General features: G+C 41.6%; 2 protein-coding genes across 5 annotated transcripts; one reads left to right on the plus strand and one right to left on the minus strand.

Moving 5' to 3' along the window:
* Window positions 1–814: 814 nt before the first annotated feature.
* On the minus strand, window positions 815–7,549 carry ECHDC2 (enoyl-CoA hydratase domain containing 2). Of its 2 annotated transcripts, none has more exons than XM_051801738.1 (10): window positions 7,383–7,549; window positions 6,074–6,141; window positions 5,380–5,467; window positions 4,772–4,858; window positions 3,655–3,747; window positions 2,968–3,024; window positions 2,400–2,587; window positions 1,923–1,973; window positions 1,560–1,607; window positions 815–1,083 (listed from the first exon to the last, which is right to left on the minus strand). In XM_051801738.1, exons 1-10 carry the CDS (start codon window positions 7,501–7,503, stop codon window positions 1,006–1,008), a joined length of 879 nt encoding a protein of 292 aa, XP_051657698.1. In that variant the 5' UTR covers window positions 7,504–7,549; the 3' UTR covers window positions 815–1,005. The 2 variants fall into 2 exon arrangements, with proteins under 2 accessions (XP_051657698.1, XP_051657707.1); XM_051801747.1 differs by having other exon boundaries at window positions 6,074–6,239; window positions 7,383–7,530.
* A 928-nt stretch (window positions 7,550–8,477) lies between these two features.
* Window positions 8,478–26,419, plus strand: SCP2 (sterol carrier protein 2). 3 transcript variants are annotated; one of them, XM_051801228.1, is made up of 16 exons: window positions 8,479–8,645; window positions 10,185–10,239; window positions 10,796–10,867; window positions 11,372–11,503; window positions 12,085–12,149; window positions 13,188–13,314; window positions 14,192–14,255; window positions 14,499–14,585; window positions 15,170–15,320; window positions 15,816–15,963; window positions 17,558–17,665; window positions 19,491–19,644; window positions 22,232–22,325; window positions 22,919–23,048; window positions 24,294–24,373; window positions 25,562–26,419. In XM_051801228.1, the coding sequence occupies exons 1-16, from the start codon at window positions 8,604–8,606 to the stop codon at window positions 25,655–25,657; spliced, it is 1,605 nt and encodes a 534-aa protein (XP_051657188.1). In that variant the 5' UTR covers window positions 8,479–8,603; the 3' UTR covers window positions 25,658–26,419. The 3 variants fall into 3 exon arrangements, 2 of the variants coding, with proteins under 2 accessions (XP_051657188.1, XP_051657195.1); XM_051801235.1 differs by having other exon boundaries at window positions 22,235–22,325; XR_007906883.1 differs by lacking the exons at window positions 22,919–23,048; window positions 24,294–24,373; window positions 25,562–26,419 and adding an exon at window positions 21,697–21,844 and having other exon boundaries at window positions 8,478–8,645.
* The last annotated feature ends 26 nt before the right edge of the window (window positions 26,420–26,445 follow it).

Below are 26,445 nucleotides of genomic sequence, written 5' to 3' on the forward strand. Positions count from 1 at the left end.
AAGTACTACTCCCTGCAGCACAAAATGCAGGTGATAATGGCATCAGGCCACAGCTGTGGAAGACATGTCACTTCATGAAGTTCTGCAACCAGCAAGCAGAGAGATTCTGAATGATTTTTCATACCCTTTTTCTTTTGCTCCCACAGACTTCAGACAAACTGTGAGCAGAATTCTTTCAAGCTGAAAAATCTAAATTACTACAAGGTATAAATCCACTAAATTTACTTGTATGTGCCACTTACAGAAAGGTCTCTTCACACCCCTGTGCAGCTTCAGGAGTTTCTGCCAGGGTACAATAATTCTGGAAGCAACTTTTAAACTCTTGTATCTCACCTCTAGCATCTTTTGTGAAGGCTGAAGATCCTGACTCTGCTTTATCTTTTCAGATCTTTACATAGAAAACTTGCAGGTGTGTAATTTGTTAAGGTGACCTCACCCACAGAATTGTTTGGGTAACTTCTGGCACAAGTGAAACTGTGGTTTGCTTTGAGACAATCATAGCATGAAGTGACAGCCAGTTCCAATGTGGTAAGCCATACTTAGTAAGTATATTTTGATAACCTATAAAGTGTTTACTAAAACCACATTTGCTTCCTAATTTACTTTTGCTTGAAATCTCCAGTCTAGGGAAGTAAGCACTTTCTAAGTTGTCTTTCTCTTCAGTGTTTGTTTTTCCTAACAGTGTTTAGGTGCAGCATGTTTTCTGCCTTTTTTTTTTTTTTAATTTCTTTATGGTGAGCCAAAGCTTCTCCATATTCCTTACTTGACATCTGTGTGAGAGCAACACTGGCTCAAGATGTACGTGCCTTAAGGATCAGGTGTACAAAGTTAAATCTTTATTGGAAGATTCGTACAGAAAAATGATCCAGTGGAGTATTCAGAAATGCAGTCCAAGGCAAGGGGTTAAGTGCACAGAATGGTGTCATAAAAATTATCCCCAAGAAATCAGTGGGTGCTCTTCAGTCCTACTTTACTTTCTAAAAATCAAGGGGAAGCTAGAAAGTGTTATTTGCCAATAAAGCGCGGTGGTCGTTTCTCCCTGAAGGCAGCCATCCCTTCCTGACGGTCTCTTGTGGGAATATTCTGTATTAAAAAGAAAAGCAGAGCAAATGGTATGTTTTCCATTGACAAGTATATGTGCTTTTAAGTCCTGGCTAATTTGGCAGTAGTGGTGTAAGACTAAGGTTGCTTTTCTTTCAATACTTTAAGTCCCAACTTCCACGTTTTGCGATTAGGAAAATAGAGACTGGGTTCTAGAGTAACTCACAAGCAAAGCATCTCAGACAAAGACCGTAGAACTATATGGGAAAACAGTTTTCCCTAAACTTAATGCTTTACCATCTTAAAATACACTGAGAGGCACATTATATTGTAATAAAATAATGTACTGTATTGTTCCATTAGCTAAGACAGGTGCGTGCTCTCAAAACTTGGCACAAAGAAGATTCCTCACAGGAGGAATCATTTTTAATTTGTCAAAACCAAAACCACTTGTAAAGCTCATCCTATAATTAAAATACAGTTGTTCCTTTCAGGAATGAATTCTGAAGGTGACCTACCTGGGCATAGCACATCCCCTCAATAGCCATCCCTGATGCAATGTCGACCTGGGGATGAGAGGGAAGGGTGAGATTTGTCAGAAGTACAGCCCTCAAAGCTCTTCATAGTTCTCAAATTGATAAACATTGACTTGTAGTACAGAGTGACCTTCACTCCTGCATTAGAACTGCAGTGTTAGTGACTAGAAGAGAAATTCTGCCCTATTAATTTTATCTTTAAAGAAAATCTTTAAAACCTCTGCAATGGCTTTAAATGCCTGGTCTAAATATGGATTATAACTCTGAACATTTTTACTGTAATAATTTGTAAGCGCTGCTCGTTTGCTTCATTCACCTCAATATTTATAAAAAAAAATTTATTACCTCCATTCCTCTGTTTATTGCCAGTTTTCCCATTTTCACAGCAAATGGAGCCTTTATTAAAAAAAAAACAGAAACAAAACTACAACAAACATTTAAAATAATTAAAGCCACATTCATTCATAATAGAGGAATTGTTATATCATTGTCCTAGCTCCAAATGACCTTCTAGTCTACAAAAATTTGCAGCAAGTTAGTAAGTATTTTAAAAAAATTTAAAAATTGGTGTTTTCTGCAGTTCACATATGTACATGGTGAAAGGTTTCAATGTGTCCTGCAGGGCTGCATGACTGCAGCTGGGGGTAAAACTGTCCTGTAGGTTAATCAGCTGGATGTTAATGCTTGTTCCTACAGAAATTGCATTCAGAAAGGACAGTTAAGAGACTTAAACGTGAGGAACCAAGACTTCAGTATTTCCCAGGAAGGAATTTCAGTTGTTGTTTGCTGTCTTTACGTTGCCCACATGAACACCACACTTACCTGGGGAAGGATTTCTTTAGCCAAAGCTAGTGCTCTCTGGTAAGCTGCATCTCCCTCGCTGTTCTGTGGCACTGAGTGATTTACCAAGCCCATGGAGAAGGCCTGTTGTCCATCAATCTGTCTGCCAGTGAAAATGAGTTCCTTTGCAAGACCTATTCCAACACATCTGGGCAGGCGCTGGGTTCCACCTTAGGATAACAGTGAAAACACCTTTTCTCATTTCTGAGAAATGCCCCACTAGTATTCTGGCTCCTTATAAAAACAGGAGGTTTAAAAAATAAAGGCATCATATAACCACTAGCTGATTATGTCAACATTTTTAAAGGCATCCGAAAAGCTTCAGCATCCCTTTTGAGTATTTCAATAAACAAGAAAAGGTGTAAAGGGACTTTCCTAAATTCAGAGCAAGTCTGAGACAGGGTTTGGGACAGAACTCTTGATTCATAGATCTCCTGCATCACTGTAAGATGCTACTTCTAATTTACCTCCAAAACGCTTAAAGTGCTCCAATGGCAAAATATTTACTGTACAGCTGAGAAAGTGAGACTGAAGATTGAGTGCAGGTCACCTGCTCCAGGAAGAAGTCCTCGTGTGGTCTCAATAAGGCCCATTTTAGCTGATGAAGCTATTAAAAAAATAAATGCAGGGTTAGTTACTTTTTGATTTGTATAACTACAAGTTTTCCATACTGAACTGATTGATAAAACTACAAACTGGCAATACTGAACTGGAACTCCATTTCTCCAAGTAGCCAGAAAGTGAGTACTACAGTGTTTCACCAATGTCCATCTCAAGTGCCATGGGGGATGTGTGGTATGGCTGCTTAGCTCAATGTAGCAGTTTTATCTAGAACAATGAATCTTGTGTCCATACTAGATAAAATGTAATGGATGGAAGCACAGAAACAGAAAAAGGAAAACTTCCAGTCCAAACTGATTTAAATTGGGAAGGTTAGATCTAGCCAGAGTGCTGATCCAGAATTACATTCCAATAACTGTTTAATTCTACTAATAAAGTTTTCTAAAGGAATCCTAATCTTACCTAAAAATAGGCTTTACTTTTTAAGCATGGAAACTGCTTTTCCAGTAGTAGCTAAATGTCACAATTTCTGAACAAATGCTTCCTCATTTTCTGAACTGTTTTAAGTTCCTCTCAAGCTTCTGGATTCCATTAACAGTCCATTCTCAAGCATGTAAGTTCTCTTTAAAATATAGTCACTGATTGCAGGACGATTCCTACATGGAGCAACACCAACCTGCCACTCGAAGGTCACAGGCCAAGGCCAGTTCTAGTCCCCCTCCCAGCGCGTAGCCATCGATGGCAGCGATCGTGGGCACAGGCAGGGCAGCTGCAGAACACAGCACAGGTTACACACTTGTGTTCCAGAAGTTCTCTTCTGGAATTTGAATCCTTAAACTCTAAAGCTTTTAGTCCAAAATTGCCCAAGAACTCATTTTCTACTGCAACACAAAACAGGGTGAACTGTCTCCCTGCAGACTGATCACATCAATGTCCAGCTGCTGCAGTTCAACAGTCAGAGCAAAGATGCCATCCCAAGTCACTGTCACGAGGATCAGTTTTTCTGGTGTTTTTGTCAGCCAAGGCTCCTGAACTTGGTAAACACTGTTGTTACCTCACAGTTGAGCAACGTGATGTATCTGGAGATTATCTGCTTGATACCTTTCCAAATATTCTGGGAGCTGGATGCAAACTTCAGACATGTGCTACTTCTGTGCTGTAACCACCCCTCCCTGACTGCTCCTGTGGGGTTTTTAATTACTGCAACTCTGATTGGTATTTTAGTCAGCTTTCACTTTGGTTTTTCTCTCTAGTGAGAGCAGAATAATTCATAAATAGGGGAAGAAAATCAATTGCATGAGTCTATATTCCTTTCGGAAAAAAAGAAAAAAAAAAGAAAAAAAGAAGAGGGAGTGGAGGAGTTGTAGGTACAAACCCAAACATTCCACAAATCCATTCAGAGATTCAAATCCATGTTTTTAGGGCATTGCCACATCATGAGAGTTTCAGAACATGTACTGGAAGTGGGACAACCAGCACAGCTCACGTTGTCTAGCACTGCCTCCCTAGGATTCCACAGAACTGGATATAAATGCTTTTCCATAGCAGGTATTTTATTTATTACACCCATGTGTGTGCACTGCTCTTGTTGTGGGTAAGGCAGTACTGAAATGCATCTTGTCCTGGGAGTGGCAGCAGGAGAGTTAGTATTTTACCAGATTTTTGTTTCAAGCATAAGCTGGAGTCATTTGGGAAGCAACTCCTACATGGATAACCTGCTGGTTGTCCCCTCCTACAGCATGTTTCACTACAGGTAGTCTAGGATAACCTTTCCAACTGAAATAATCCTTTACCTATTTCATCCATGAGATTTCTCAACCTTCTAACAAACAGTCCAACTTCTGCATCATCCATCTTTGCACGTTCCTTTAAGTCTGCTCCTAAATAACGGAGAGAAAGGTTAGAATCCAGGAAGAGACATCCAAACTGTGTTCCCTCCTGTCCCTCTCAGAGGACAGACCATTTCATTTCAGAAGTTTTGAACTACAGCATTCTGTAGAGGTTAAGTAAGGTCAGAGGAGGTCAGTGTGGACACTTGGGCTGCAGCAATGGGGGGTGCTCCTCTGTGCCCTATCCACAGATTCCACAGAGGAACACCAACCACTGTATGTAAGGATGACAATCCATAAAACTGGAAACAAGAACTCCAATACCAGAGCACCTGTGCTTGAAGAAATGGAAAACAAATAGTGGCACCATGCAGCCTGTGTGGCTCACTGTGTCACACACATCTTCATCATGGAAGCCAAGAGACAGACAGCTGAGAGAACAATGTGGTTGTTATTTGCCACACAAAAAATTGCCTATTTTTCTTTTAGCACACATTTTCTGCTTGATCTGATCACAGTCCCAAGAGCCATCATGTTTTTTGAGCACAGTTTGCAGAGCCTTTGTTACTCACCTGCACAAAACACACCTTTCACCTGGCTCTTGAACACCACCACACGCACCTTCTCATCGAAGCGGAGCTGCTCCAGGGCACTGAACAGCTACGAGGGAGGGAGGGCAGACAAGGGGGGAAAAGCTTCAGGCATAAATTAGAGCAAGCTCCTAATAATATATGATACAAGGGTTTCCTTTTTGCCCTGCAGGTGCCAGGATATTTCTGGAAATCATGTAAGTGGAACCAGCAGGATCTTTCCGTGACAGCCTCAGAATGATGTGTTTCCCCATCTCTTTTTTCCTTCCACTCAGAGATGAACCTTTGCTGTACCTTAAACTCATTCCCCTTCCTGTCAAGGCATGAGGTGGACTTTCTCGAGGATGTATTATCCTTGAACAGATCACCTGCTAAGGTGTGACAATGAGTATGTTTTTGTTGTAATTACACAAGTAAGGACATTAACTTGCATCTGAGTTAAATTAAATTAAATTAAATTAGCTAACTTCAATAACTCCAGTATCTCTGTCCAGTCCACATCTGAGATACTGCACAATCCCTTTTTCTCCAGGCTAACCTGCCTTGCCCTGGTGCCATCTCCCACTGACCTTCAGCAAGGGATAAGATTTTGTTTTACATTTCCTACAACTGTTCTTACTGCAGTTGGTTATTGATCACAATTCCAAACACACTTACAGGCCAGGCCCATACTCACTTCGTTTACAAATACTTTTCCCAGTGAATTTCTCGCGTGGGGTCGGTTCATTAGGATTTCAGCAATACCTTGGTAATAGGAGACAATTTCAGTTATACTTCATTTAGTTCTCTGACACAGTAATTCAACTGGGAACAATATCTGCATGTGCTGCATCTTCTCTTCCCTGAAAATGCATGTAAAGTATTTTCTAAACCAATCAGTTATTTGAAAAGTAGAGGTGGCACACCATGTCTACAAAACCCAGTTATGCAGAAAAACTGTAAAATTCAGCAGCACTGTAAATACTGTAAGACTTAGAAAAATCAACACAACATCCAAGAACATATGTCTTAGAATCACTGCAGAAACGGGGGAAAAAAACCCAACAAACCAAAACCCAAATGATCCATCTTAGATTTCTCTTTTGAATGTTACTTAATTTAGTTTTTATTGTACAGTCTTACTATGTTAAAGTATATTTCTTTAATGAAGAAAATTCTTGGGATTGCTGTTGGCATGAGAACAGCACAGACTGGTCACTCTCAGTTCATGTTCCAGAACCGCTAGGAAATTGCAGCTCCATTATATTTAAACTTAATAAGCTCATCAGTGCAAAAGACTCCACTAAAAGTTCCTAAGTCCAGGCAGAAAAATAAGGCCAAAGTATGTATCTACTTCTCCCTTGCACTTGTGACTTGTAAATTATTATCCAATGGCTTCTGCGTGCCTTGGAAAGAAAAAAATATCCCGTTTCCTTGGCTGGACTTCTGCTCACTTCCCAGGCACGAGCGTTCTAAGATGCTGTTGCTGCTGCTGTAGGTGCACAGCTGTACTTTGCACGTGTGTATTCCTTTGCCTGTGCCAGGGGCCAGCTACTGAACCAGACACAGGTGACAGCAGCACCAGCAAAAGACACAGCTGTGGGAACTGTTCACGGGTATGTAACTAGCAAAACTACCAAGAGGTGTTTAGGAGCTCTTGCAATAGTTACACAGAAAGTAAATCCATTGGCAATCTGAACCAAAACTCAAACTGTTTACTGGCTCTCATGCATAAATGTGCACGGACATGCCCAGGTCCTGTGCTACCTTTAGCGCTGTACATTGCTGATATCAGAAAAATCTAAGGTATGCAAACCAGAACTTCCTGTGTTGAGCTCTCCTGCACGCATTACTTAAGAATATGCACCTAGCCCTTCATTTGGCAGGAGCGTTCTCGGAAACAAGTATCAAGACATAACTGAAAGCTAAGATACGACGGACGACCTGGCTTCAACCCGCGCCCTCCCTGCAGCACCGGGTCAGCGCGCCGGTCCCCGGGCACTCACCGCCGCTGTCGCCGCCGGCCGAGCCCACCAGCACCTCCGCGCCCCGGCGCGGCTGGGCCGCGGGGGTCCCTCGGCGGGCCCCGCGCAGCGCGGCGGGCACCGCCCGGCCCAGCCGCAGCATGGCCGCTCTGGGGCCGCTCTGGGGCCGCTCTGGGCCGCGGGGCACGGGATGGGCCGCGCCGCCTTTAAGGAGGACCTAGAGGAGTCAGTGACACAGTGACAGCCCGCTGGAGTGGAAGGGTTGCTGACAAGTGAGGACCCGTGCGGTGGAAAACAAGGTAGATGCCGCCTGGATATCTGTGGAAGGCAAGAGGTGACCTCCTTTCTGTCCCGTGACGGAGCCTTCGAGATCCTCAAGGATGGCACCGTGAGGGAAGGGGAAGGACTCTTGGAAGAGTGGGTTGATGAAGGTCAGATGTTCAGTTTTCACCGTGAACCCATCCAGCATTTCAGGAAAAGAGGATGATCCCTTCAAGTGACGGACCTGAAGACACCTCTGAAGGAAAAGAATCACAGAATCAATTGGATTGCAAAAGATCTCTGGGATCATCGAGTCCATCACGAATCATCACTGAGTACCATGTCCAGTCTTCCCTTAAACACCTCCAGGGACGGTGACTCCACCACCGCCCTGGGCAGCCCACTCCAATGTCTAATCACCCTTTCTAGGAAGAAATTCTTCCTGATGTCCAACCTAAACCTCCCCTGGCACAGCTTAAGACTATGTCCTTCCGTCTTATTGCTTGTTACAAGAGAGAAGAGACCGACCCACACCTGGCTCCACCCTCCTGTCAGGGAGTTGTAGGGAGAGAGAAGGTCCCTCCTGAGCCTCCTTTTCTCCAGGCTGAGGTCCCCCAGCTCCCTCAGCCGCTCCTCATAGAACACGCGCTGCAGACCCTTCCCCAGCTTCGTTGCCTTTCTCTGGACACGAAGAGACTTGCGTCATTCCAGCTCCTCTTTGGAAAAACGTCTGACGAGTCAACGAGATAGGGCGATCCGGGGGAATAGGCCAGGATGGCTGTAGGGATGGCCATGGCTGTGCTATGGACGGGTTCAACCCGCCCGGGGCCGCACCGGGTCCTCCGCTCCTTTAAGGGGCGTGGCGGCGCTGGCCCGCCTCCGTCGCTCTTCCCGTCCCTCGGTGTTGCTGAGGGCCCGCGGGTCGCGGCGACAGCGGCAGGACAAGGAGGAGCAGGAGCAGGAGCAGGTCACACTGCTATCATGCAGCGCCGGGTGTTCGTGGTGGGCGTCGGGATGACCAAGGTAGCGCCTCCCGCCCTCCCCGACACCGCGTGTGTGAGGGGGAACGGCCCGGGCCAGGCTGGGCTCGGCGGGTGTCCCTTGTGTGCGCTGAGGGGACGCAGGGTGAGGTCGTCCTCTCCCTCCCTCCCCGGTGGGGTGAAGCCCCTCACCGCGCCCGGCGCCGCCTCAGCGGGCCCTGGCGGGGCAGAGCCGTGCGGTGCCGGCCCGGGAGGCAGCGGCGCCGCGCAAAGTCCGCCCGCGCCCGGCGTGAGGGGGAGGCCGGAGCGCGGCCAAGGGGAACGTGGTGAACCCGCCGAGCGGGTCGATACCACAGACCTGCAGTGGGCACAGTGTCCCCAGAGTGTCACCGCAGCCGCTGGCCCGCGGCTTGGCCTTGCCCGAGGGGCTCAGGGCCTCTCCTGGGCAGTTCTGTACCCGGTCACCCAGCGGCCAGCACAGTTTCCTCCACAGCTCCCTGAGAGCGGGTCGCAGGCAGGTGCGTGTGGGGCGCTTCTCCCCAGTAACAAGTGACAGGACAAAAGGAAGTGGCTTCAAGTTTCCACAGGAGAGTCTTAGGAGCAGGATTGGGATTAAGTAAAATTTCTTCACCCATAAAAATTGCCAAGCCCAGGAAGAGGCAGCCCAGGGCAGTGGTGGAGTCACCTGAGGCCATCATTTAGTGGTGGATTTGGCAGTTCTGGGGTAATGGTGGGACTTGATCTTAAAGGTCTTTTCCAACCTAAATGATTTGATGATTTTCAAAGAGGAGCACAAGCTAAAGGAACAGACTTTTACAATGATCAACTCGCTGACTGAACCTTCAGTATGAAGGTTCTCAGACTAAATTAGTGGAAGGAGGCACTACAGAAAGTACAGCAGTGTTGCAAAACACTGGAGTTGGGGAGGAAAGCACAAGGAGGCAGAAGATTAACTTTTGTACACTCACGGGGAATGTCAGATAATTTGTAGAATGAAGACTTTTTTTTTAGCAGTGACACTTTTTGTTAGTGATGTAAAAACACAAAGCACATGTGTTTGTGGTGGACTCTAATGAATCACTGCAAAGAAAATAGAAATGCCATCTCTACTCCAATGCTGAGGGGTGAGGTATGATAAATTCTGTACAAAAAGCAAGCATTTTCTTGTTACAAATAGGAGTAGAACAAAATAAAGGGGAAGTATTTATCAAAGTCTTAGTGAAGATTACGATATCATATATTATGATGAATCAGTGACAATGACAGTTCTTCTCTGTCCCACCTACAGGCTTTGCACAGGGTTATTGTCCATATCCACAGCCATGGCTCTTCTTTAAGACTGAGCAAAAATGGCCCTCAGCTTCCATAAAGTACCCCTACTTTATCTGGATTTGGCAGTAGCACTTGGAAATTGTAAAGGTTTTGTGCACATGCCTTTGGATCAATTAAATTACACTGTTTGCATTATTTAAGCTGACTTCCAAATTAAATACAAAGCTTTTAAATATACCAATTTGAGCAAAAAAGGTATTAAATCTCACTGTGATTTGTTTTTTGTTTTTGTTTTGTTTCCTCTTGTCAGTTTTCAAAGCCTAATGAGAACAGTGCTGATTATCCTGAAATGGCTAAGGAAGCAGGTAATTTAATAATAGAACATTTTGTTTGATTGCTGATGCTTATTTTAAGTCTTACAGTTAATATTTTTATTATACATATGAAGGAACAACTGCTGTTCAGTAAGTAGATACATATAAAAAGAAAAGACCACTCTCACAAAATCCATAACTGACCTGTCCAACTCGCTGTCTCCAATGCTGAAGTCAGCAGGATGGCTTAAAATTGGATTGGACCCTTAAATAATGTAATAGTTATAGTATTCAAAATATACTTTCATTGGGATGAACAACCTTTGTGCAGGAACACAATTGAATGAAATTTGCTGATAAAGAAACTTGTTCAGAACTCAAAACAGTGTGAAATTGTCCTTGTGAGTATTAAGGTACAAGACTATATTAACCATTTGCATCATATAACAGTGAATTTGTACGACTCTCTTTTTCTAGTTTGAATGCAGGAATTGTACATACTACTACATACTGCAGCAACTAGGGTTGCTTGTTATGGTTGTGAGAGCTGCTTTTTTTTTTTCCCTTCAATTTTAATTTTTTTTTCCAACTTGTAACTGTTTTTTAGGCCAGGCAGCTTTAGCTGATGCTGGGATTCCTTACTCAGCAGTGAAGCAGGCATGTGTGGGTTATGTTTATGGTAAGTAATGTTTGATTGGGATGTGACATCCGTGGCAGTTGCAGGCATCTGTGTGGATAAAATTTATCCACATCTGTATGGATAAAGTATGGGGGAATCCCATCCATAAGCTTTCTATTATGGGGAAACCTATGTAGAGAGAGTTTTGCATTTACTTTCTTCCTGCTTCTCTCTTAATGGCTGTATTATGGCAACTGGAGTAGGGTCAGTCAGCTGTGATACCTAGAGCAGCTTTCAAGCTGCAACTCTAAGTCCTTTCTGCCCCTTTATCACAGAAGCCTGTTATCACAGAAGCAGGACAAACTTCTGTCTTTAAAATCTGATGAGTTTCACCTTTTTTCTGAGGTTCTTTGCTGTGGATACCTGGCAGACACACTCAAGGGGACAGTTCAGAAGTTCAAGTTTACAGTTTAAGTGGTAGCATTGGACATATATGGCAGGATTTCTTTTTGTGAGTGGAGTTTGAGTTCGTACTTTACTTTAATGCTGTGTTTCTCTCTAAAGGTGACTCCACCTGTGGACAGAGGGCCATCTACCACGGGTTGGGTCTGACTGGCATTCCCATTGTTAATGTCAACAACAACTGTGCCACTGGATCCACTGCTCTGTTCATGGCCAGACAATTAGTAGAAGGAGGTGAGTTGTTTTGCTCTGGAGCTGGGTAACACATAGTCTCTATTTCTATGAAAGGAAAAGAAGAATCTGCTAAAAAGCCTAGCTCTTAAATTATTTTTTTTAACTTGAAGTTAACACAAGTGTTTGACTAACGCATTTTTGGAAGGGAGGGGAAGAGCAATGCCTTGTGACAGACTGCTTTGAACTGATAGATGAGCGTTTCCTTCTGTTTCTGCAGTTCCTTTATGGACTTTGATACTTTCTTGCACTTAAATGCTGATGTTTCTGTAGTGAAAACTAGAGTAACGCTGTATGATTATTCTAGTATTTGTTATAGAGACATAAATGCTTGCTTGTCTAAGATAATTGCTGGCAAATGGTTAAAATAAACCCAAATCCTGGAGCGATCTCTCACTCCTGAGTATCAATATGTTTGTATCAATATCATTTCCACTTTAATTTGACTCCCTTTCAAAAATGAAGGAAGGAGGAAGGGTGGCTGGTAGGTGTTTATGTACATATCTTGTGATTAAATAGTTGTTAGTACATAGTGTCATTTATAATCACATTGTGCTTTAAATGGCCACAAATTTTATTTTAAGGTTTGGCAGACTGTGTTTTGGCACTTGGCTTTGAGAGGATGGCAAAAGGATCTCTTGCTACAGGTGTAAGTGTCTGAAACACTTCATATGTTCTGTGTTTGTAGCGAGTTACACCTCCTCACTCTCTGAGACATATTCTCATTTATCCCAGTTGCTTCATGATGTTGGTGTAGGTGATTACAAAATAAACCATTATTTTGATCCACAGAAACTTATAATGAGTTTTATCATTCTGATGACAGCTGACATGCAAATTTTGCATGGAATGTTTTAGAATTAATTTTGTGCATATGTCCTGCTTCTAGTATTTTGTCAAGACTATGTTAAAGGTTGGGTTAATAGGGAACAATGAAAATACCAGATGGAATACTGAAGCTTTGAGTAATTGAAGTGAATTCCTCAAAATGACACAGCAAATCAAAGAAATAATCTGAGTTTTCTGGCTTGATGCTTACTCAGTTGACCTGTTAACACACTTTCCCAAAACCTGAGGGCTTCTTGACTCTTTGTTTTTACTGGAGCAGTCTGTGGGAGTTTGTTTATATTTTGCCTTATGGCAAACTGTATTAGAGACCATGTGTCATTTAACTACAGAACTGCCAAATTTGGTAATATGTGCAAGAGGTTTGGGTGAGAAATGTTACATTTAACAAGTGATAAAAATGAGCAAGGGTTATCTTTTAACATACTCTACAATGTTTCATCTAAGCTTCATTGAAAATACTACTATAGAATTAATTTTGTAACTTTAAACTATATTAACTATAGGGTTTTAAGTGAGGGGAAAAATACCCAATGTCCTCTGCTGAAAATAGTGACTGTGGTAGAAATCACATAGCAGTGATCCTTGCCTTGAATCAGTGCAGTGGTTATAATGTTAAGCATTTTCTGCTTATTTACTCTTTTTCCTAGTTGGGAAATTACGAATGCTTAAAAACAGGTCACTGAAGTGTAACCTACTGTCCAGTGAAATTGTTAAATGATCAGAAAAACCTTTATTTTCCTTGAAATCCATGGCACTTTTGTGGTGATGTTGTAGAGAAAAAGAAATTATGACTTTCTTCGTGACTATTTCTCTTTGTAACTATTTCTGTTCTCTTTAGTTTTCAGACAGAACTAATCCAATGGACAAACACATGGAAATTATGATAAATAAATACGGCTTAGCAAGTGCTCCAGTGGCACCTCAGTTGTTTGCAAGCGCTGGCAAAGAACATATGGAGAAATATGGTATGTTAAAATACATTTTTTCATTGTCTTCTTTTAATGAATTGATTTAAAATAATATATTAGGATTTAGTTTTTAAGAAATGGTAGCATTCAGCATCCTTTCTTTTACCCAAGTGCTGCAACTGCAGCATCCACAGCTCACACATGAGGGAATACATTTGGATAAAGAGTTCCCTACAGAACAGCTGGTGATGTGTAGGCAAACAAAACCATCAGGAGACAGAATTAAGGCTGTGATACAGTGTCTGGTGACTGTGCTCATGGCATGGTCTGTGTCTGTGTAAGGTGTGAACAATCAGGCTGCATAACTTCCTGCATTTTTAGCTTGTGCTTAGGATGGGTGGATGGGCTTGGGACTGGATTCCTTGGCAAAAGCTGTTGGGTGTTTGATTTAATACCTTGAACTAGGCTACTGACACTGCTGTTTCTTACCCTCTCAGCAGGTAAGAGAATTGGTCCCAAGGTAACAGGATGGACTGTTGTGCATCTTTTACTTGCACTTATTTTTAGACTATTATAGGGAAAAATGTTAGACTCTAATATTTCACTGCAGCTGTTTTGCACTGGTAGGAAAATGAGCATTCAAGTTTCAGTTGTATGGTAATACATCAAATAAAATGCACTTATTTTCTGTATTTTTATGTAACTGTTAGATATTCAAGTGAAGCTTGTTCTGTTAGCTAAAACTCAACCATGTTGAGTAGTCTTTATGTAATTTTGAGACCTAAGTTGAGCTCTAAGGAAAGCCTTGATGATAATGAGTCTCTTGTAAAGATGCTTGTAAAGGTCAGATGCTTCTGACACAATATTTAAACTGTTACGTTGCCACTGTTTGGGTAAACAGAATATTTCAACACAGCTTTCTTTCCCCTTCCAGGGACAAATCCAGAGTACTTTGCAAAAATTGCATGGAAGAATCACAGCCATTCAACTAACAACCCGTGAGTTGTGTGCTCTGCTCCTGTACTGAACATCCCTTGTTAAAAAAATTCATGCACCACCAAGTACTATTTTTAGAAATGCTTTAGGGAGTATATTCTTTACTATGGAATGAGAATTTTCCCCAGCATAAATTCTACGTCCAGTGCCTTATACATTGTAAAAACAGCTCTATAGCTGCCTAACAGTGTGATCTGAGTATGTCTAGTGCTGAAACTGAGATGGCATCTGTGTGTTGTCCTCAGGTATTCCCAGTTCCAGAAGGAGTACACATTAGATGAAGTTCTGCAATCCCGCAAAATTTTTGAATACTTGACTGTCTTACAGTGTTGGTAAGGAGAGGACTTTGTATAGTGAAATAAATCCTGATGTTCAGACAAATATGGTGGGACATCTATTTAAATAAAAGTCTGTTTGCGTATAAATTAAAATTTACAGATGACTTTAAGGAAAACTTTTTATAGATAAAACAAATGTGGAAACTCTGTCACGACCAAGCGCTGGATACTTGTTCACAGTGCAATACAATGAGCTGAAATATGTTTTATACTTCGGGGTTCTCACATAATTCTGCATCTTTTACTCATGTGCAGCCATTGCTGTTAAGTGTTGATTTTTCTCTTCAGTATTTCCTATACACTCTTGATCTGTTTATAGCCAAATAGAAGCTTTGATTTTTCCTAAATTGAAAAACCTTTATGATACGTTTCTATTTTGATGTCATGATTTTCAAATGTCTGGTATAAATATTACTACAAGTGCCCAGTAAACACTGTTGGAATTTATAGTTTCAGCCAAAGAAAATGTCTTTTCATTTGTCCTCTTTGGGTTTTTTTGGTTTGTATTAAAAGATAAATCTATGGAAGATCTACGTTACTAATTTAGAATAATGACATCATTATTTTTTTTCAATCAGTCCAACATCAAATGGTGCTGCAGCTGCAATTCTGGCTAATGAGGAGTTTGTGAAAAGGCATAAGTTGCAGCCAAAAGCTGTGGAAATTCTAGCCCAGGTGATGGCTACTGATTATCCAAGCACATTCGAAGAAAACAGTTGTATGAAGATGGTGGGTTTACAATTCCCTGTTCTCTGGTACTCGTTGGGATGGTCTTCTGGGGTTTTTGGTTTATGGTTTCTTGTTGGTTTTTTTTTTTCCTGCTGCAGTCATGTTCTGTTTAGGTTTAAAATACAGTCCTAGTCAGTGGCTGATAGAAAAAGGGAACAAGACAGTTTGAAGATTTGTTGCAAGGCTGTTGGTCTGACTCACACAAAAGAGCAATGTGGCTGGTGAGCAAGGTCCAGAAAATAGAGGATATTCCCCAGAAAGTATTTGCATACCAGCAATAAGACTTAGAATGTATCATTTCTTTCTATGCAATTCATATTGTACAAATATTAAACTCTGATATGTGATGCATTAAAATAAATCAGAATACCACCTCCTCTGGGTTACTTTCACTGACAGGATATATAGAAGCATGTTTAAAATTAAGTGTAGACATGAAATGGCTGGCTGTACTTCTTTAATGCTACTTTAACATACAATTCCTTCTTTTGGCAGGTTGGCTATGACATGACTAAAAAAGCTGCACAGAAATGTTTTGAACAAGCAGGCCTAAAGCCCACAGATGTTGATGTGATTGAACTTCATGATTGTTTTTCAGTTAATGAGTTCCTTACCTACGAAGCTCTGGGACTGTGTCCAGAAGGTAACAGCATCAATGGACATCACTGTTTTATTAAAGTGTAAAGCACTAAAAATACCCAAATTGAGGACTCTTGTGATCTCAGTATTATGCCTTTCTTTCAAGGCTATGTACTTACCTACCCCAAGATCTCCATCCAGGTATTTCCTTTTAAGAGGATAAAAACTGGACAAGAATTGCCAATAGAGGGCCTTAGCAAGTCACTGATCTTTGGAACATCTTTGCCTCAGCGATGCTGGCAAGTAGTGACCATGCCTCTAAAGTCAGCTGGGTAACAATGCACAATCTGCCCAGATTAGTGTAATGTCATTGAAGTGGGTGGATTTACAACAGGTTAAGTGGCAGTGGAGTTTAGTTCTGTGTATGTAAGTCAAACCATTAAAATTTTCTGCTGAAGAGCTTTTTGAACTTCTACTTCAGTTTGTAATATATTTAAATTTTAAACATATTCTTGCTTTGCATAAATTACCATCTAACATAATCTTTCTCCAGTATGTTTTTAGCTGATTTTGAGAAAATACCATATTCTGGCACTAGGTGGTATATTGAGCCTGAGCTTTCTTACCAAAACAGAGACATTCGTGGAACTCCAAGATGACTTTTTATGTGTTTGTAGGTCTTCAAATATTTGCCTTTGAATGGTTGCTTTTGACTGTCATTTTTGCTATATTTTTATGGTATCTGCAGCAAAAATGGTACATTTTTGACATTATTTAAATAGGTACATTAAGCTCTTTAGCTTCATTTCTTTGACTGATACAGAAGAATCGTGATGGTAGTTGCTTATTTGCCTGAAAAGTCTTGTGCATGGTAATTTAACAGTGCAGGTCTCACAGTCTTTAGTCAGTCTGACCTTAATAGTATATGGAACTCATCTTGCAACAGTAGATTAATTAGGCATAGAGATTCATGAGAGGGCATAAACCACACTGTGGGTTCAGATCTGCAAGACTAACCTGGTGTTCTCACTTAGTGGCAGAAGTAAGTTATAAGTACAGGAACCATGGCAGATTCCTTTTAGATTTCAAAGTAATAATGTGGGCCCAAGAAGCTCGTACAAGAATAAAGGAATAAGAGCTTGGTTAAAAGGGAGAACTGTCTGTAGTCTGGAAAGCTGTGTAATTCTAAGACCACTGGTCTTAAGAGTGGTTTTATTTACTATCTTAATGTCTTAATGCAGCCTTTGTGGCAAAGGCTCATGTCCAACTTGGTGCTGACCTCCCACGTACTGGGGGTCACAAATTACAACTCTTTTACAAAAGACATAGTTATCACTGCAGTTTCATGAGCAAAGTAATAAATAGCTCCATTATAGCTCCATTTGGTTATATCAAAATACTGTATATCAACGAAACAATTTCACAGCAAATTAAAAACCACTTTTGTATCAAATACTTCTCTTCCCTGTTCCACTTTCTCCAGTGATATAAGCAATTCTCACTAAGGTAGTTGGGCTAATTCCTGTTGGCTCTTTGTGAAATATGAGCTGTGGCATTTCCTGGGTTTTGCCTGACGTGCAGCATCTCTGGTAAGTGACAGTAGAATTGACAAATCACTTACAAAGACCATTTTTCTTCCATAAATACTGTTTTCATAGGAAGAGCGTGTGACCTGATCGACAGAGGAGACAATACTTACGGAGGAAAATGGGTGATTAATCCCAGTGGTGGCTTGATTTCAAAGGGACACCCTCTTGGTGCCACAGGTAAGCAAGGACACTTCACTGAGTCACACCCCTTAAATAGGAGATGCAGCCCTTGAGCAGGCAGGGGCTTCCCACTGGTGCTTGACACATGAGAGCCTCACTATCAGCTCCAGAGCTTCTTTCCAGTTTCTCATTTCCAAATAATGCAAGTGTTAAGGCAGATTCACCACACAGGATTGCTCAAACCTATGTGAATTTGACCATTAGCACTGACTTAATTTTTGGTTCTTATTTTTTTTTTTGGTGTTACTAAAGAAATCTGCAAACAGTTAAACTTGTTTTTTTCCTAAATAATTGCTCAATAGTACAGTTTCTGATTAATGTGGTTTGAGTAACTGTTTTTATATTATGTCATCCTTTAAATTTGAGATCTTGGAGGCTTTTACTGCCTCTGAATAGCCTGTTCCATTGTTAGCTGTACTAGAAGCCATATCTGTTAAGTCTTGCATGTCAAAATATTTATCTGATGTTTACAACAGAAGCTCACTTAGTCACCATTTACCAGCAGCATGGCTTTTCCTTTTTGTTTGTTGGTTTTGGTTTTTTTTAGTTTCTGTAAAATGCTGTGCTTGTTACCAAATGAGTTGGCTCTTGGATAAAATGTGATTGGATTTGTGAAGATAATTCACCTTCCTTGTTTGGAAATGAGAAGTTGTCAGAAAACTGGAGAAGAAGAAACCTTGTAAAACAGCAAACCTTAATCTAAACAGCTGTAACAGTGAGATAATACACAGTTGGTGTCGGGGGCAGGGGGAATTTTTAGGAAACTTTGGAGAAAAAAGGTTGCAGATAAATGAGCCTGTGGGTGTCTAACAGGATGAGAGTGTTGCATTGCCGGGTTTGAGTTAGTTTTTTTGTCAGTTCCAGTGACAGATGTAGAGGCAGTTACTGGTATTTTTGCCTCTCTATTGCCATGGGATGGAGGAAGAGTCATTAAATTTCCAAACCATGCCAGGGCAGGCTGCACCACTGTGCACACTCACTCCTTGAGGCTGAGAGAGTGTCAATGAAACCTATTCTATGGCTGGAATGATAAAATTCCTTGACTTGAGTCATGTTCTTCATAATGTTTCAGTTGGCAATGTGTTAAATTCAGTCCATAACATGCAGATTCCTTGTCTGCCTTGCCCAATGGGCTGTGCAGTTGTCCAGGGGATGGAATGGAAGGGAGAAATATGTGAGAAATGTCTGCAGAAGGGCAGTGGGGCTGGGAAAGGGTCTGGAGCACCAGGAGGGGCTGAGGGAGCTGGGGGTCTCAGCCTGGAGGACAGGAGGCTCAGGGGGCCTTCTGGCTCTCTGCAACTCCCTGACAGGAGGGTGGGGCCGGGGGGGTCGGGCTCTGCTCCCAGGGAACAAGGGACGGGACAGGGGGAAGTGGCCTCAAGCTGTGCCAGGAGAGGCTCAGGATGGAATCAGGAAGACGTTCTTCCCAGAAAGGGTGATCGGGTTTTGGAATGGGCTGCCCAGGGAGGTGATGGAGTCACCGTCCCTGGAGGTGTTCAAGGAAAGAGTGGACGTGGCATTAGTGCCATGGTCTAGTTGCCATGGTGGTGTTGGGTCTTAGGTTGGACTCGATGATCCCAGAGGTCTTTTCCAACCTAATTGATCCTGTGATTGATCCACCACATGATTCTGCGTGGAATCGGTCTCTAACTACAGAAAGAGCTGATGGAACAATAGGGTAAACGTAATCCCAGAGTGAGGGCTGCGATGAAAAGGGGTTCTCCTCCCTTTGTGCCTCCCAAGGAGATCTGTCTGTAGATCCCCGCGCTGGCAGGAAGGAAGTTTTCCCAGTGCCCTGACGGCTCTGCGCTCGATGTTTCAGGGCTGGCGCAGGTCGCGGAGCTCTGCTGGCAACTGCGCGGCCTGGCGGGGCGGCGGCAGGTGCCGGGGGCGAAGGTCGCGCTGCAGCACAACCTGGGGCTCGGCGGGGCCGTGGTGGTGACCCTGTTCGGCATGGGCTTCCCGCGGGGACACAGGTGAGACGGGGCTTCCCGCGGGGACACAGCTGGGACGGGGCCGCCACGGCACGGGGCACCGCGGGGCGCGCTCACAGGCCCGGCCCTGCTCCTCTGGGCTGCGCACGGTGAGAGAGGGCGAACTGCTGCGGGGACATTCCTGCCCCTCACCCTGTGCCCCCGTGGCTTTGTGCCTCAGAACTCGGTTATGTGAGAGTTGTGGGTGCTGCTGCGCGAAGAAGAGAGTGCGCTGTTAACTAAACTTGCTCTCGCTGGAAACTTGCTCAGTAACTCTTCTGTAGCCGCAGCCGTGTTGCTGAGGCTGTAACTCACACACTGCCCTGAGTCTGGGAAATAATGCGAGTTGGGAGGTACTGAAAAGAGTGTGTCTGCTAAACAACGTGCACTCGGAGTTGGGAGTCATGGAAAAGAGGAAACTGGTCCCTAAAAATGGGTCGTGCGACTGTTTCTAAGGAGATGTCCAATGTTTGGAGGAGAAAAAAGTCAGCAAAACAAAACAAACAACCCTTCCAAGAACAAAACGGGCCACATCAAAATGAATTAATTGAAAGTAGGCATCTGCTAAAAACAGCAAGACATCCACGGGAATAGAGATACCCACTGCTAAAATTGTTACTAGCTTGGCTTCCCGAAGAATTGTTCTTAGCTGTGTTCCATGTGGTATTGTGAGTATTCAGAACAGTTCAGGTGTGTTAGTGGTCCAGTCCTGGCTACAGAATTTGCAGTTGTAGCCTTTTTCAGAGTGAGAGGAGAACAGTGCTACAAAGGTGTCTGCACTCTGCTACAGTTCTGTGCTGAGGTGGACAGGAATGGAGAGAAAACAAAATTTGTATTATACTAGAGTGTCAGGAGAGACTTTTTATACACAATTCCCTTTACATTTTCACTTTCAACTTTGCTCAGAAAGATGGAGCTGCTCTTTGTGGGACTTAAAGGCTTTTAAAGGTTGATGCCAATACTTCATATTTGCTCTAAAAACCTGTGAAGAGCAAAATTTATCAACTGGCCTTACAGTAATAAATATTTCCCTCCCTCCCAACTCATATTTCTAATGTCTATTTTAGCCAAACCTGAGCAGATCCTGGAGGTGATGATATAATCTGGAAGAGGTGACAAGAGAAGCTTGGAAGGGCTGCAGCAGTATTTTTTGTAGTACAGAGTCAGGAGTGATAATCCAATCACTTCTGTGATCTCTAAGAGGTTGTCCCATGTGAGAAAATAGGTGTGATAGAGGAAGAATGTTTTCTCACAGCTTCTCTTCAGACTTGCTCATAGAACTGGGCAGTGGGTGTTGGGGCAGTTTTAAATCAGAGGGAGAAGGACTGACAGGAATGTACTATTTTCCACTGCTTTGAGCTTTGTCTTTTAAAATACTGTAACTTTATGGGACAGAGAAACTGTTGCTATTTTTATATCCTTAACCTTGAGGTACTGCTAGAAGTGTAGTACCTTCCTGTCAGGAAGAGCTTTGCATGTAGATATAATGTTTCTCCTGAAGAAATGAAGTCTAATTTACTACAGCTCAGGTCACTCTCATTGGTGTTGAAAATTTTTAAAATACTTTGTTAGGTACAACTCAAAGCAGAGAAACCTTAGCAGTGCTTATTTCATCTTACACTGGAGAGGCTTAAAATCCTTTAGTTCCCCAAAGGCTCTGTGTGGGAGATCCCTGACATGGAGTTGCACTAATGTATATCAAACTTTGGAATGGAAGAGCCTGATCTCTTCAGACACCTCTTACGTAACTGATTTATGATGTGCATTGTGTAATTAAGGGAAAGGTGGTGAAATTCCATGTTTATGGGGATATTTCACACCAGTTTGCTACAGCAATGTAGGTAGAACTAACCACTGATTCCAGATCTGGCCTGTGGCTTTAGCAAGAGCTGACAGGAATGTGCATCCAGGTGAATGGCAGCAGCACTTGATCCATTTGGATTTTTGAAACAGTTCTGCTTTTTATTTGTTGGGTTTTTTTTTTAATACCTTACAAATTTTGCATCCTGTTAGTACAGCCCTGGTTTATTAATAAATTGGATGTGTCTCCTTCAGATGACAGTGCCCACTATTGCTACCCTGTCACACTCGTGGGGCAGTGTCAGCACCACACCAGTAAGCTCCAGCAACATTTCTTAGGCAATTCTGTCACTTCAGTAATACCAGACCTGACCACAATTTTGGACTCTGCTGCCAAGAGATGGTAATAACTGTAAACTTGTTTTTCCTGCTGCTTGAATTGCCATTTCTTTGGACATCTCCATGCTTGGCTCTGTGTGCCCCTGCAGAAATGAAGAGTTGGGTTTCATGCTCTGTCAGGCCATGCAGGATGATTGCTCCAGAGAATCAGGAATAATAATATTAACAATTTACTTCCATTATAAAATTAATATTCTGTTCATACACGAACTTGATACTTGGTGTGATTGTAATTCAAGCTGTCAAGCCCATGAGAGAGCAAGCTTCACTTTGATAGCAGAGTTGCTCTGTGTTGCTGAAATGTTTCTTGCTGGTGTTAGGCCTGTTCATGATGATTTGAGGATGCTGAAGATGTGATTAAAGGTTCATAAATTAATGGTTTTTGTTGCAGCAGCGGCCGCATCGCGGCTGTGCCGCTCAGCGCAGCTCTGGACGGATTTAAGTCACAACTGGTCTTCAAAGAGATTGAAAAGAAGCTCCAAGAGGTACTTGACTTATTCTCTTACCTAAAACAGGATTTTAATTGGTAACAATGTGTGTGAAACTTGATGGGAATAAATAACATCCCTCACTTCCTCAGCACTGCTCATTGAAACAAATGGTACAAATTTGGTTCTGCTGGGCCAGAAACCTTTCTACCTGTGCCATGATTTTAAATTACTTTTTTCACATAGTTCCTACCTGCATAAGGCTATTTCAGTGAAGGCAAGTTTAGACTGTACATGAAGAGCTTGCTAACACGAGAGACTTTGTGTCTGTTGTTGGGTGCTCCCTTTGTAAGTGTGATTAGAGGAAGAAATCACATTTTGTCAGACTTCCATCAGGACAAGGCTGTTAGGACTGTGGTAATTTTTCTTAGTTTAATAGATTTTAATCTAGATTTTAGTATAGATAGTCATAGTTTGAGTTTTTTGTTTGTTTAGATTTTTTGGATGGTTGTTTAAATGATGACTAATGGGGGATACTTTTATATTAGTACAAACGGTAAAGGTTTTTAAATTACTTTCTGTTAAATTCAAACTATCTGAAAATTATGTTGAAGTAAATTACTAACTTTCACATTACCTGGTCATTACAGGAAGGAGAGCAGTTTGTCAAGAAAATTGGTGGAATTTTCGCCTTCAAAATAAAAGATGGTCCTGGTGGGAAAGAAGCAACTTGGGTAGTAGATGTGAAAAATGGTAAAGGCTCTGTGGCAGTTGATTCAGGTCAGTGCTCCTGTATTACGTCAACTGTAGAAAACACACAAAACTAATGGAGATAAACTCATATTCTTTTTAAGCTTTAATGAGCAAAAGTTATGTAGAGCTACCTTAATTAATTTTAAACTTTTCTTATTGCTGACACTTTTCATCCAGTATGTTTTGGACCGAGAGTTAAATGTCTTCTACTCTGAATCTATCTAGAGATAATTGTGTATTTTCTTAGAGGCTCCAGGCAGATCTGTCATAGACTTCACAGGAGTCAGAATGAAAAATAAAAAAGTAAAATTCAAACCTTGGGGATTTTGTTGTTCTCACCTCTTAAAATTTGGGCCAGAAATGCAATTTGCACCTGTTTTATTTCTCAGTTTATTGGAGACATTGGTAGGTGGTGAGCTGGTCTGTCTTGTCAGGTTACTTCTCTGCAGGTAGTTAAGCAACAAAACTTCACTGATTTCAGTGCTGTACCAACTGACAGAAACTGCAAGTTCCATTTTAAAAAAGACAGAAATAAATGAGACACAGACTGAGGGGTGGTGAGGAACCCCATAAAGTATCAGAAACACAGGATTTGTGCCCTTGTCATGAAGGTGTCTTGGCTCATGTCAGAAGTCACACACCCCAGTAAGGCAAATAAAAAAACAAAGACAAGAGTGTGTCCTCAGAGTCTCATCTATCCATGAACCTGCATCACAAACCTTTTAGTTAAAAACAGGAAAAGATGTGTGCAGGTTTTAGCCCTTTGGTATATCTATACCACTTTATAGTGCAGCTTATTAAAATAATTTTTCAGCTTATTTTTAGTAAGAAGATCCTAAAAACTTCTGCATTTTAATTAATTCAAATGGGTGCTTTTAGAATGCACATGTTGTTCCCATTGGAGGAGAGGACAGGAAATGCCTGGAATGTCAGTAATGAATATCTTCAGAGTGTCACAGGGGAAAACTCATCTATTCTGATTTATCTTAATACTAGCAAATTTAAACTTGATAAAACTGAAAGGCAACTGTCAATGCTTGCAATCAACATTCTGTCTGATATTATTATTTCTTTTCAAGGAATAAATTTGCTTTCACAAAGGTCCATCTTCCTTCAGTGTTGGTCTCTTGCTGTTATTTTATGATGGCTCTTGGATGTACTTAGGTACCATTTTGCTAACCTGTAGTATCAACAGATTCTTCATGGGGTTGCAGCTTCTATTACTGTTTTATTTCTAATTTTGAATCTTCACAGTCAACTCTTCCCTTGCAGATAAGAAGGCAGATTGTACAATCACAATGGCTGACACGGATCTGTTGGCACTCATGACTGGCAAAATGAATCCTCAGACAGTAAGTGCAGCAAACATGGGATGATAAGAGGACTGACTTGTTAGTTCTGAATGTGTTTACATTGAAATTATTTAAATAAATCCCCTGCTCCAAAACTGCTGTGTCTGATCTGAAAAATGACAATTCCTGACCTTGTCTAAACAAATTGGCCAATGTAGGATTAATCAAGAAAGACAGTTTCTGCTCTTCTGAACAGGTACACACTATCCTGGAGGTAATCCAGAAGGGGATGTAATAGTTCTTGGTTTGCAGAGAACAGAGGGAATTCAGTGTTTGCAGTGTGCCATAAGAAAGGAGGAATGTGGACCCCCTGGAGCACTTTATGCTGGCGGTAGTGTAAGGAGTGATCTTGATGCCGAAAAACCAGAAACTGAGATTAATCCACTGAATGCCTGTGATTAGTTGGGGTTTTTTGTTTGGTTTTGGCTTTTTTTATTCCTCATGTCTGCCAAAAGCAGTCGTAGTGTATGAGTAAAGCAGATGTGTAAGTTTATGTGCTGTCCTTCTAAATTTGAAATGCTCTGGGTAACATTCTTTCAAGTTTTTGGTCTGCTAATCACAGGGTAAATAAGAATTTTCACAAACTGAAGTGTGTCTGGGAGAAGTTTGAAGGTAAAATACATTACAGAAATGTTGTAATGTACAGGTAGAAAATTTAGAAGCAACTGCAGTTTTACACCTACAGTTTGGATATTTTAGTGCATGTGCTTCACCTTTTTACAAGGTTTGGAGGAGAAAAATCAAAATCTTCTGTATATCTGCTTCACAAACTAAATTTGCAAAATTGAATTGATCAGTAACAAAACCAGTTAAGGATTTGAGTTGAGAAATAAGTTGTGGCATCTACTGTACACTGTGACTTTATGATCTGCAAATGAATTAATCAATTGTCTTATATGAACACTCAGCACCAAAACATGGAGTGTTGTGCCCTGCTCTGTGTGCAGATCCAGGGTTGGGATAATCCAAGAAACAAGCAATACCAAGTTTAGGTGTCACAAATACAACAATACAACTTCCTCAGTTTACTGTTCTACCATCCAGTGCCAGCAAATGCATTTATCCCTGGATGTGAGGTGTCTGCCAGAACTGTTGGAATTATCAAACCGTGCATCCATAACTCTCTGGGGGGGTGCATTTGGGGTAATGTGTTGCATTGCATTTCACAGACTCTTTCTTTCTTTCCAGGCATTCTTTCAAGGCAAATTGAAGATTTCTGGGAACATGGGCATGGCAATGAAACTTCAGAATCTACAGCTTCAGCCAGGCAAAGCTAAACTTTGAGCTCAGTGGAGTAAATAGTCAGTATTTGATGTTCTTGACAAAAATGTAGAATGAGATTAGACATTATCAATAATATGGAGCAGGCTGGGTTTGATTGGACCTCTCTCACCTAAATTCTGTGGTTAGAGACCTTAATTCTCTTCATAAATTCCATCAGTTTCTCTATGGCTAAGCTTGAGGCACTAACTCTTACAAATGATATATGGTGGGGGTTTGTGACAGTTTTCGTTCTAATCAATATGAAAAATTTTATAAAACTTAGGGTTGAATGAGGCTGCTTTCTGTTGTTCAGGTTAGTTGGGAAGGAAGTGAGGAAAATTATAAATAGTTTAGCATATCAGTTGAGTGAGTTGCATTTTTTAAAAGCTGTAATGGCAGGTCATACAGATGCTTTCAGACTTCCACTCTAACGAATTTGCTGCTGCTTACATTAAAATAGTCTTGTAAAGGGGATCTCTAGCAACATTTTTTTAGAATAACTGTTAGGAATTTGCTATAAAATACTTTTCTTATTACTACTTTGGAATTAAAAAAGAAATAAAGTATCCAGAAGTAAGCAGGAACTAGAATGTTGAAAACAGATTACGTGTGCCAGGAGAGCAGAGAAGGAGTACAACCAACATGTTACCTGTTTTCTCCTGACAAAATCTGGTGTTGATCATGACAAAATTCTTGTCAGTAACATAAAAGCTTTAAGTTCTGTTTTGGGCAAATGTTTTCTGGTTGGAAGTTTAATAGAAAATTAAATATACTTTTCCTGTTCTTCTGTGTGTCTCTTGCTCAGATTT

The sequence above is a fragment of the Manacus candei genome, unplaced genomic scaffold (assembly GCF_025592945.1).
Source record: "Manacus candei isolate 608988 ecotype Guabito, Panama unplaced genomic scaffold, ASM2559294v1 h1tg000005l, whole genome shotgun sequence".
Lineage (NCBI taxonomy): Eukaryota > Metazoa > Chordata > Aves > Passeriformes > Pipridae > Manacus > Manacus candei.

Coding starts and splice junctions, on each gene's coding strand:
- SCP2 (XM_051801228.1), top strand. CDS start 8,604: ATGCAGCGCCGGGTGTTCGTGGTGGGCGTCGGGATGACCAAG. Junction 10,868..11,371: donor ATGTGTGGGTTATGTTTATG/GTAAGTAATGTT, acceptor TTCTCTCTAAAG/GTGACTCCACCTGTGGACAG. Junction 24,374..25,561: donor GCAAAATGAATCCTCAGACA/GTAAGTGCAGCA, acceptor CTTTCTTTCCAG/GCATTCTTTCAAGGCAAATT.
- ECHDC2 (XM_051801738.1), bottom strand. CDS start 7,503: ATGCTGCGGCTGGGCCGGGCGGTGCCCGCCGCGCTGCGCGGGGCCCGC. Junction 5,468..6,073: donor GAAAAGTATTTGTAAACGAA/GTGAGTATGGGC, acceptor CCTCCCTCGTAG/CTGTTCAGTGCCCTGGAGCA. Junction 1,608..1,922: donor CAATAAACAGAGGAATGGAG/GTAATAAATTTT, acceptor TCTCATCCCCAG/GTCGACATTGCATCAGGGAT.